Here is a 12,175-nt window from a genome sequence, read left to right as displayed (position 1 = left end):
AAAAATGTATCTATAAACACATCCTGAATGAGGTCACGCGACAGAGCACAGTGATATTCTGAACGGGGTCATGTGATGAAGTACAGCTTGTGAATTTCTGAATGGGATCACATGACAGTCTGTGATATGCTGAGTGGGATCACATGATGCAGGACAATAGGTTAAATAATGCAGCCCAGCCTGCAATAATTCAAAAAGGGCCGTGTGACACTGCACAATCTGTGATATTCTGAATACTGGCTCATAGCACAACACCATCTGTGACACTTTGAATCTGGCCACACAACAAGGTGCAGAGTCTGATATTTTGAACAAGGTCACATTATAGCACAGTTTTATTCTGAAAGGGGTGAAATAGCACAGCAGAGAGTTTAAAATTCTGAATAGGGTCACCCGAGACTGCAAAGTCTGATATTCTGTACCAGGTGACAGGACAGCATAGTCTGATATTCTGATTGGGAATCACATGACCCAGACCAGTCTGTGATATTCTTAAAGAGGTCACATGATAGAGAAGAGTCTGATATTCTGAATGGAGTCACATGACACAGACCGGTCTGTGATATTCTTAAAAAGGTCACATGATAGAGAAGAGTCTGATATTCTGAATGAAGCCACATGACCCAGCCTATCATATTCTTTATATCGTGTCGGAGTGTCACTATGTAAGGAGTTTGCTCTGTACTGGATTGCCTGTACATTGCGCTGGGCTGTCAGAAAAGAGGAAGTTGCAGTTAGTTTAACTTGTCTGTATGTTATATTGGGTTGTCAGAATACAGGTCACTGTAAATTGACCCTCTATGTTGATCATGCATGTTCTCACGTACATTCAACGCATCACACACAATATGAATGGAGCACTTCTGTATTGTCTTGTATTTACGAAGCAGTCTCTCACCGTCAGGAGGTCCAAGGCTGGTTCCTTGCATTTTTTCTCTAGATCTACTATCAGGGCGTTGAGAGAGGTGATTTGATTGGACAGTTTGGAGATATTTGCATTTTCTACCATGGTAATTTTCTTCTCCAACTCCTCCATTTCCCTGTACAGCGTTTGCTCTTTATCTCTCAGGAGCCGGCGCAGCTGTTCAATCTCAGACTCAATTTTCTGCTTCTCGGCTCTCACCTTGTTCTGTCAGCATCAAAGAAATGATGGTTAGATTCTGGGAAGCTTCCAGTGTCAGAGAGCCCACCCCTTCCTTCCCTCTCAAGATATTCAAGAAAGATGATGATTGAAACAAGAAATCTGATTTTGAATTGCTTGAATATAGTGGTAATTATATGTTTCAGGAAGTTTATAGAATTGGACAGTCTAATGACAATTGATTTGCAATCTCAGGATTACAAATACTCGATCTTCTACCTTTCTTACCTATTAAGAGTGTGAGCGGAACTACACAGACTTATAAAGCTTCTTGCAATGAAACTCATCTACACACAATGGAGACATCCTTAAATCCGAATACAAGACCATTTGAGATTCAAACTCATCATAGAAACTTAGAGAGCCTCTGTAATTGACAATGTGAGAACAGTCACAACTGATTTGCTCGGTACATCTTCTTCATTACTTATATCCCTTGGTCCAAGAACACACTTTCTGATGCGCTGTCACAAAGATATCCAATCACCTTTGTTCATGCAATCATTCAACCCAATCAAATAACTGATGCTGTACAACATTTGTAGACATGTGTCTCACTCATTCTCAGTTTATTCTTAAGGCTGTTAAAGACTTAACTGAATCACTGACTGTCCAAGAAGATATGTAAGTTCAACAACAGCCTCTACTCACTCTTACCAAGGAACGTCAGGAAGAGGTTTTGTGAAATATGTAATGACACTGCCGCAGTGTAGGAGGCTGGCCTGGCTTATAGTGGGTACCAAGGGTACTTACACTCTGTGCCAGGTCCAGTTATCCCTTATTAGTGTAGAAGAGGTGTTTCTAGAAAAGCAGCTAAGGCTGAACTAGGAGACATGTAAAGCTCCTACTATACCACTGGTGTCATATGCACAATATCATAAGAAAACACAATACACAGATATACTATAAATAAAGGTACTTTATTTTTATGACAATATGCCAAAAGTATCTCAGTGAGTACCCTCAGTATGAGGATAAGTTATATACACAAGATATATGTACACAAACCAAAATTATGCAGATAATAGCAAAAGGAAGTAATGTAAGCAATGTAAAGTTACAGTAGATTGCAATAGGAGCACATAGGTATAGGGGCAACACAAACCATATACTCCAAAAGTGGAATGCGAACCACGAATGGACCCCAAACCTATGTGAGCTTGTAGAGGGTCGCTGGGACTGTAAGAAAACAGTGAGGGTTAGAAAAATAGCCCACCCCAAGACCCTGAAAGGTAGGTGTAAAGTGCACCTACTACCCCCAGAGAGCACAAAAGTCGTGGGGACTGAATCAGAATACTTAAAGTGAGCTGTACAACAACAATGGCCCCACAGTACCTCTGATATTCCACATGGCAGAGCCAGGGGTCAATGTGATTTACTGTTTCTCAGACCCTGTCAGGCGCCGTGGGGAAGGCAGAGGCTAGAGGGCCTCAACCATGGGGTTTTTAAGTCATTTGCCAGTGATGGCACATGGCCAGCCCTAATATGGCTTTGCTAAGTGGGTCAAGTACAGTGCCTTTGCACTTGACACCCAGGGCAGGGAGGGCGAGCACACTTAAGTAGCTTTTTAACCATGTCTCGGGCCTGCCACTGCAGAGCCGGTGTGGTCAGTTTTACACTGCTGCGTGGACCTGCTAAAATAGCCATTTTGCCAGGCCCAAAGCTACCCTTTTTAAACATGTAAGTCACCCCAGATGTAGGCTCTGGACAACCCAGAGGGCACGGTGCAATGTATTTAAAAGGCAGGATATGTACACTTAAGTTATACTTGTCCTTGTAGTGAAAAACTCCCAAAGTCATTTTTCACTACAGCAAGGCCTACCTCTCCCATGGGATAACACTGGAATAACCTTATTACAATTTACAATTGGGAAAAGATAAACCTTTCAAGTTTGGTGTCTCTAGAATCACAATTTAACATCACAACCTATGGTAAAGTAGGATGTTAAATTGCAACTCTGAAAATGCCACTTTTAGGAAGCTGGCATTTTCTTACTTAAGCCATTTGATGCCTGATGCCTATCTCTGATCACATGTCTGGCTGACAGCTGGGCTTTGTGTATTCCTCCTAGACAGCCACACACAATGGGAGCTTGGGTGTGTCTTAGTGAGCCACCTCTGCAAGATGGGAGAAAGGAGCTGGGCACAGTAACATTTACATCTGAGTACGATGTGTCCTGTCTACTTACAAAAGGCTGCATACCCCCTTGTAGGGAGTCTGGAGCCAGGGCAAAAAGGGCAGGACCTCTGTGCCCTTAAAAGGGATGTCTTTGGAGTAACCCTCCACTTCAAAGGTACCACTGTGTATAAGTACAGAACCTCAGACACCACCACTTCAGTACACGTCTGGACCTATGGATACTCTGCCAGGAAGGAGGACTGTTGTGATGGACTGCCTTTCTGTTGGACTGCTGCTTTGCTGAACTCCTGGCTGCCAGAATTCATCCGCAATCTCCCTTATGGAGAGGATGTGATTGAAAAATCTTTCTCGCCCCTTGTTCCCACAAAGCTCGATGAAATGCATGCCATTGAGTGGGCATTGGCGCACATACCTGCGTTATATTGCAACCATGTAGGATGGGACAAAGATCCCCCCTACCACGTAATAACAAAAATCCCAACCACAATCTCAATATCCTATCAAATATGATGCTAAAGCACCTGTGAGGGGAATCCACAAACATTTGGAGTACCAGGGTGTCACTGAACCCTCAGACTAATCCATAAATAATCCATTATTTACAGTTGCTAAACCCAACCATTCATATAGAATAGTCTTAGACTATAGACATTTAAATGGTCACACAAAAACATTTGCTATACAAAATGCACACAGCACAGCACTTATGAACAATATAGTGCGCAGAAAATACTAAACGACCCTGGATATATCCAACAGGTTTTTCTGCCAAAACATAGCGCCTGAAAGTAGGGACCTAACAAGTTTTAGCGTCTTTGGTTCTCAGAGACAATTCTGCCGACTCCCACAGGGGTACAAGAACAGCACAGGACTGTTCTCAGCCTATGTAACATCTATTTTATACGACATTGACCTGGGAGGCTACTGGATTTGGGAGACAGGATCACATGGATTGTGGATACTAAGTATGATTCCACACCACCTGACGCCTGTAGGCCTAATCCAGGTTCTCCGGCTAACTAGCAGCGCCTCATCTCTGGCCGAGATGACTGTGACAATCGGGCCCATGACAAAAAGACTCCTCAGGGGAATCGTGGTCGATCAGATCCCATCCCTTTCTCTCAGTTACCAAAAGGTCTTGTACAGGCAAAGACAACAGAGGCAGAATATAGTTCAATAAGGATTTATTGAACTAACTGAATCTTAGATAAAAAGGCATGTATTGCAAAAACTAAGATGATAAAACACAATAGAAGCAAGCAGGTGACTAACAGAGTAAAACACAAGAATAGTCCTACCATACTATCACTAAGAATGATATATGTATATATTTCTCCTACTTACACTATGTATGAGCACAGTGTAATAAGCCTAATCTGTCCTTTGGGTTTTCCCCCTGGGGGTACACCATCCTTCATACCTGGAGGAAGTAGCCTGTAGTCTACTGAGACACCGTCCCCATGTGGATCAAGGGTCCGGCCGTCTAAGCAAGCAGCTGCAGCAAAGCAGTCAGCAATCATCATGCAGTCGTGGTCATCTGGCTGTAATCTCCCTCTAACAAGTCTGGGACAAAGGGGTGTTTTTATAATAAAACAGCCGACATTCTAAGAAATAGTCCCCATGTATGTGTGTGTTTTCTGTGAATGTCGGAAACACAGCATACTATGTTTGTCGGCAACCCTATCTGACTGTAGCCTTGGAGAATGTCCTCCTAAGAACGTAATGCTTTCCTAGGGAAAAGTACAATAAGATAAAGAAAATAAAACAGCACCACAAATGTTTCTATTTCTAGAAAAATAAAGCAATGCTGAATGAAATGTAACAGGGATAAAGTGCACAGCAGCAGGCCTAGTTAGCTTAAAACAACGTGTCTAAAACATGGCTAAAATAGCTAACCAACACCCTCCCCTTGCCGATCAAAGGTGGTTTAAAAGCTTATGAAGAGAAAAAAAAAATCTAATAACTCTTACGCAAAAAAAAAAAAACTTATATGTCAATAGTGCCAAGTTAAGAGACACAGAGGCAGGAAAATGGCCATCTGAACAAGCCAAAGTCAATAGTCAGTGTCACTTTGGAAATCGCCAATTACATCTGGGACAATTGAAGCCAGGAGACGTTCTACTTCGGCAGGTGTTAAAATATCCAGATCATATCCAAGGAAAGCCACAGAGCACTTGTGTTCCAAAGCCTCAGCTTAGGCAGCAGCATTCCGTGTCATGCCCTCCATAGAGTTAAGAGTTGCGGCATCCATAAAAGGCAACTTGTAAACGGCTTCCGGTAGCAAACACACCCTCACTGCGTATGTCTGATAATGGGCCCTCATCGAGAACATCAACAGATCAGCATCCAATGAAAGTAAGCGCTGCGTAGAAAGAAAGACTTTCAGTGCACATTCAAAGAGGCACCAGAGGCATCGAAACACGGGCTGCACACAATCCAAAACTGGTCGGAATGACAAAGACCAGTCACACTCCAGTTGTTCCAGGAGTGGTGCTCCGAAATACTGCATCATGCGTTCACGACACAGTTGTGCTGGCGGTAGCGCTTTCAGTACTCCTCGCTGTGACAGGACAGCCATTGCGCAGAGATAGTCGCAACAGGAAAATGCCAACTATTATAGCCAAAGTAACCGGAATTCCCCAGAACCAACAGCCTTAAAAAAGTGGGCGATTCCAGTAGTACTACACGCATTAAATATTTGTCCCACGAATTCACCAAAGGGTCTCGGAAATTTTGTAGTTAAAAGGGACTGAATCTCCGCCGATGACCTCACAACCTGATGCGCATAGGTCCTGCGTCCAGATGTAAGCGCCACATGTTTTGAAACAATAAAGCCTTTAGTCAGCTCAGCTTGTCAAAATTCACATCAGAAGTAGCAATATGAGGCCAAACGTCTGCTACTCCTTGAAACTGTGTAGGGGGAAAAAGGACATTCCCGCAACATATAACAATTTAGGAGACCGAAACAATGTAAGCTATTCCGGCTTGCATTCCACAACAGCCCTCACTGTTAAGGAGCACATAGGTGCCTTTGGAGAGCAGCTGGAACGCAGATCTAATCAAGGGGACTGGGATTCCCTTCAGATAACAAGCCAAATTTGTTGCAGAGCCATTACACGCTCCGTGCAAGGACAGCTGTTTACAAACCATTGAATGGCTCACAGAAGTCTTGCATTCACTACCGCTAAGAAAGACCTCTTTCATGCCATTGAAACATTTGTACGAGAAAAAAAGCTCCCACACTTCGTGTATGTAACTATCTCCCAGCATTTCATTCCTGCCCACTGGAATGTGTTTCAAACAGGATGTAAACTGAAGTGTTGAAATGGGCAGATGTATAACCCCATGTACTAGCCATTCAGCAGATGGTATTTCAGCCACAGCAAAAGGCAACTTTTTTAACTTTTCTATATTCAACATGACATATGTTGCTTCTTTCTTAGCCTGATTTGTTGTTATCGTGTTAAATTAAATGTGGAAAAAATCTCCCCTGCGCTCACGTGTTGCCAGGATACGCGACCCTCTTTCAATGTTTGTAGTGTCCAACCTAACTGCATAATGGATCTTAGCTGACTTTGTCCATGTTGCAAAATGATACATCACTCTGTACTATATCTATTGCAGAGGATACAATGTTATTTAAGGTGTATATTCATTCGGACAATGTGTTAATCCCATTATCTACAATGGCTAATGCGTTCTGTAAATTTTGCTGATCTATTTGCCTTAACCGGGCAGCTGTCTCTTGTTGGAAAAGCTTCCATAGTTAATTATATGCAGCATATAAGAAGCGTTTTCTGCATTGTCATCTGGTGCCTAATAGGAAATCCTGTAAATCTGTTTTTATTGGACAGGAGACTAAGGGCCAGATGTACCAAGGGTGATTTACCCATTCTGTGTCTATGGGAAAATGTGTTGGTACATATGGCCCTTAGATGTTCTTTGACAGCATCCAGTGAGGAGACCTTCATCCATAGCTGGCATATTTTCCCTACACTATATGTTGTCACTCTACCCTGAGTGCTCTGAGGACACATAGCAAGGGTCCGGCCTATTCATTCTACAACCACCGAGGAGTTAACAAAACGCTTATGGCACCCATTGGTGACTGCAGGCCATTGCATTTATATACTTTTGCCATTTGTAAAATTTAGCAGGGGTGCGAGTACTGGGCGCATTCAATTCCTTAATGTTTGATAATCGTAAACAGCTTGTTTGTTGTACTGTTTTGTTTAAAAATATCATTTGAACAGTAATCATACATGCTCTAAATAAAGCTTCTCTTCCTCTTATTTGCCAATTTTTGGTTCCCCACACACTTTTTAAGTCAATTGACTTCAACCAGTACTCATAGCCTTCTATAGTCAATCGGGAAACAAAGGAATCAGAGTAAATCAATTTTGTATCAATAAAACATGTTGACTTTCTATTTCTGGCAATTTAAAATATTATGACTCAGCATTCTGGACATTGTGCCCAGAAAAATATGCAAATTTCTCAGTATACGTTTTAGAACTGCCTACTGGTGGAGTCGGGCAGTGTTCCCATTGTGTATATTTAAAAATAGTCTTTGGAGTACTTTCTCTGTGAATGTAATAATGCCCATAATAATTATAACAGAACATATCACCATAATTTCCTTCAAACTGGTACACATCTTCATTTTCAAGTACTGTATAATACTTTAGATCAGATATCATGGCATCAACAGTTTTCACATCCCAATCATCAGAAACTACTCTGGGTGTGATCACATCTGTCATTAAAAGATTAAAGACATATGGTATTTGAATAACCTCAGTAGGCCCATATATATCGAATAATAATACTTTGGCCCAAACAAACCCATTGGGAATTGGTATGGCTGTAATGTTCACTAGGGTCAAGTGCACTGCCCTTTCACACAGAACCTTTCTGAACCTTGCTGACTATTCACACAGACCTTGCTGAACTGTGCTCTGCCCACCCTCGCAAACCCCAATTATATATGCACTGCTCACACACACACACACACACACACACACACACACACACACAGAGCCCTCTACTGAGCTGTGCATTGCTCACACCAACACAGAACTTTCTCAGCTGTGCACTGCCAACCTGCACAGATCCCACTGAGATGTGCACTGCTCAGACCAACACAACCCTCCTCTGAGCTACACACTGCTCACAACCACACAGACATTGCTGAGCTGGGCACTGTCCACCCAGACAGACCCACTAAGCTGTGCACTGCCCACCCACATAACTCTCTTCTGAACTGTGCACTGCCCACTCAAAGCCTTCTGCTGAGCTGTGTACTGCCCACCCACATAGACCCACTGAGCTGTCGCTGACCATTAACACAACTCTCTACTGATCTGCGCACTGTCTACCCACAGAACCCTCTTAATGTGCATTGCCGAGCCATTTAGACCCACTGAGCTGTGCATTGCCCACTCACACAGCCTCCACTGACGTGTACTGCTCACACTGACATAGACCTCGCTTAGATGTGCACTGCTAACCCACACAGACTTTGCTGAGCTGTGCACTGCTCACACCCAGAGTCTCTACTGAGCTGTGCACTTCCCACCCACATAGACCCACTGAGCTGTGAATTGTCCATTCACACAGCCCCCTACTGAGCTGTGCACAGCTTACACCCACACAGACCTTGCTGAGCAGGACCAGCTTGACGTGTATTTCAAGTACCATTGCGTGTCCGGACAAGTATGGCTTCCTGAAGGTGAGTGTCACTGGTGCAGATGCTGAGCAGAGGATAGGACTGAGGAGTGACACAGCACATTTCACTGTAGCAGCTGGAGAGAGGGCAGTGATGCTGGAGCAGAGGATAGGACCGAGCAGTGACAAAGCACATTTCACTGTAGCGGCTGGGGAGAGGGTAGTGATGCTAGATCAGGGGACGGGAACAAGCAGTGACAAAGGACATTTCACTGTAGCAGCTGGAGAGAGGGTAGTAATGCCAGTGCAGAGGATGGGAACCAAGCAGCGACACTGCACATTTCCCTGTAGTGACTGGAGAGAGGGTAGTGATGCTAGAGCAGAGGATAAGACCAAGCAGTGACACAGCACATTTCACTGTAGTGACTGGAGAGAGGGGAGTGATGGGAAAGCAGAGGATAAGACCAAGCAGCGACACTGCACATTTCACTGCAGCGGCTGGAGAGAGGGCAGTGATGCTAGAGCAGAGGATAGGAGGTTTATTTTCTTGGCAGTACCTGCTTTACCTGATGCAGGGAATGATGGTGCAGGATCCCTGCAACATTTTCATAATAATGGTGGTAGCTGGAGGGAGATGCATTGCACATGCGCGATAATTACACCAGTACTGATGCTAACCCAGTGCTCATGAGAGCAAGCTTTCCCGTGTCCACATTCCAAAAACAGGTTCAGCTATGATGTGTACTATCAAATGTTGTCGGAATATATTAAGATCATGAATGTTACTAATTGTTTTGTGTGTTCCTAGCTTCCAGTATCAACTGCCCACAGCTCGGCATAGTATCACTTACCTTTAACTTATGCATTTTCGTGCTCTGTGTTGTGAATGTGTTTTTTAACCAAACTTCCATGAAGCTGTATTGTTCTGGTCACCCATGTACTTTTCAAAATGTACCGTAAGATACTGATGCTGACAATAGAAAACTAGACATCCGGTCGGTTTCTGAAACCGTATAATATACTAAAGAAGCGTGAGTATATGATGAAATTCTTCGCCCCTCTAACGAATGCGACCCCCACTAACCATCCGAGTGAAAACCTGCGATGCAGAATAAGCGAGGAAGAGCACATTCTGTCGATGAATTAAATGTCAGGATACGGAGTGAAGAAGAAAAGGCAAGGAAGGGGAAGGAGGTGAGAGGGAGTGTGAAGGAGGAGCCAGAAGGAACGCAGAATGATCATCCGAGACTGAGTTTAGACTTGGAAAAGAGAGGAATGTTTGCTTAGTTCACAGACAAGAAGGAAATGAGACTGTTGAAGATGCTGGATGGAGTGAGTGTGATCATAATACGTTAGTTGTAGATCGAACCTTTGCTGAACTCAATGCACGTATTAAATACAAACCAGCTGACGTCAGTTGCCGCACAGTTAGGGAGGTAGTTGTTACGTGGCCTGAGTGTTTCCTAAGACTTACCATACAAATGACCTAGAAAGACACCTGACACCAAATAAAAGAGGTATTGAACAGATATTAGGTGATATATTTGGAGCGCTGATCCCCTCGATGGGAGTAGCTCTGAATGACGTCAAGATTAGGAATCCTTCCATGCTAGTAGATCCCCTAGATGCCAACTCTTCTGGTGCTCTAACAGTGATTAACAAGGAGCTGCTTGCGGTGAAAGCCATGATCCTGCACAATCGGCTTGCTGTAGACAAGCTTTAAGCAAAAGAAGGCAGAGTCTGCCGCGTAACCCATACTCTTGAATGTTGTGCATCCATTTCTAAAGCAGACGACAAGCTTGATCGCTAAATTACTAATATCACAATTGTGACCTCTGAATTACATGATCGAGAAGAGACGGGTGCTGGGAAGGGATAGGGTCATTGTTTCATTCCACTGGAAAGGGCTTTGCTAAGATAGGTGCATGGCTACGTAGTGTAGGAGGGGGAGTGCTTAAGATGCTATTAACACCTCTTCTTGTGATTCTAATCTGCGCCGCATGCGTTTGTCTTTCACTCAATGGAGGGGCCCGCGGAGAGGAGGAGACGCAGTCTAGTCTCTCTCCGCGGGCAGTTTCGGGACGGGAAGTGGCGCGCAATGCGCCTCATTGGCAGAGAGCTAGGTGGGGGTGGGTTTGTTAGGTAGGCTATTTAAGGGGGAGGGAAGGTAGGTGTCGGCCTCTTTACCGCGCCGACGCTAGGTAGGAAGGTTTAGTCAGGAGGTAAGGGGTTTTTTGCTGGTCGGGCCTTTCCGGCCACCAGGTCAGTTTTAGGGAGGTTTTTCCCTCGTGCACAGGCACGAGCCCCGCTCCGCGGGGCCATTGATTTTCTTTTGTTGCCTCGTAGCAGAGGCAGAGCACGGGGGCAGGTGCAGGCGGTTTTTGGCGGGGGAGCGGCCCCGTTCACAAGAATAAAGCAGCGGGGGATCGGGGAAGGCGGCCCCACCCCTTTTGGGCATAATTACATAGCGCGGAGCCGCGCGCTGTCGGAGGCGGCCCCCAGGGGGTTTTATTGGGGCGGCAATAGGACACAGGAGCATATAGGCGGGGCAGGTATACAGCAGTGACGCGCGGGGCCCCGGGGGGCCATTTAGGAGGCCCCAGATAAAATATTTTAAAAAAAATAATAATAATTTGCCCAGCTTGTTTGTTTCGGCGGGCACTTTTGGGCATTTTTAGAGGCACAACCCCCCGAAGGCAGAGGGCGGCCCAGGGCACACCCAGTAGGGGCCAGACATTTTTGGGCACACAAAAAAAAAAAAAAATATATATATATATATATATATATAAAAATAAATTATAATATATATATATATATACTTACAGCCACAGACTTAAGAGGACAGGCTATAGCATGGCCAGCGGCCACGACGCGGAGGCGGTAAGGGCAGCACTACGCGTGCTAGGCGAGGCGGGCAGGGCAGGGCAGATTTGTTGAGACCTGGGGTTCTGGAGCAGGCCTGGGTGGGGATGACACGCCCCAGCAGGGCAGCGTCGGGGCGGGTAGCGGCCGCAATTGCGGCGTGCGAGTCACAGGACTCTGAAGGGGATGGTGATGACGAAGCGATAGCCCCCGGACAGGCCACGAGCACGCAGCAAGGTCCCCCCAGGACGCAGAGCCCGTTGATGTTTGTGGGGGACACCCAGGTTACACAGGACGCAGCGACAGCCAGCGCGCAGGCAGGCGTGGACCCGGTAGGCATGGGGGCCCCCGAGGCGGAGGAGACA

The 12,175-nt window shown here is 45.1% G+C and overlaps 1 protein-coding gene across 1 annotated transcript in view; it reads right to left on the bottom strand.

Annotated features, from left to right (window-relative positions):
* Nucleotides 1-12,175, bottom strand: part of LOC138282300 (E3 ubiquitin-protein ligase TRIM11-like) — a 110,551-nt gene that overhangs the window by 68,311 nt on the left and 30,065 nt on the right. The window contains exon 3 of the mRNA XM_069219686.1: nucleotides 899-1,129. Coding sequence (XP_069075787.1) covers nucleotides 899-1,129 — 231 coding nt within the window. The remainder of the gene's footprint in view (nucleotides 1-898; nucleotides 1,130-12,175) is intronic.

This window comes from Pleurodeles waltl, unplaced genomic scaffold, assembly GCF_031143425.1.
Source record: "Pleurodeles waltl isolate 20211129_DDA unplaced genomic scaffold, aPleWal1.hap1.20221129 scaffold_97, whole genome shotgun sequence".
Lineage (NCBI taxonomy): Eukaryota > Metazoa > Chordata > Amphibia > Caudata > Salamandridae > Pleurodeles > Pleurodeles waltl.
This window is presented reverse-complemented; position numbering and strand designations above follow the sequence as displayed.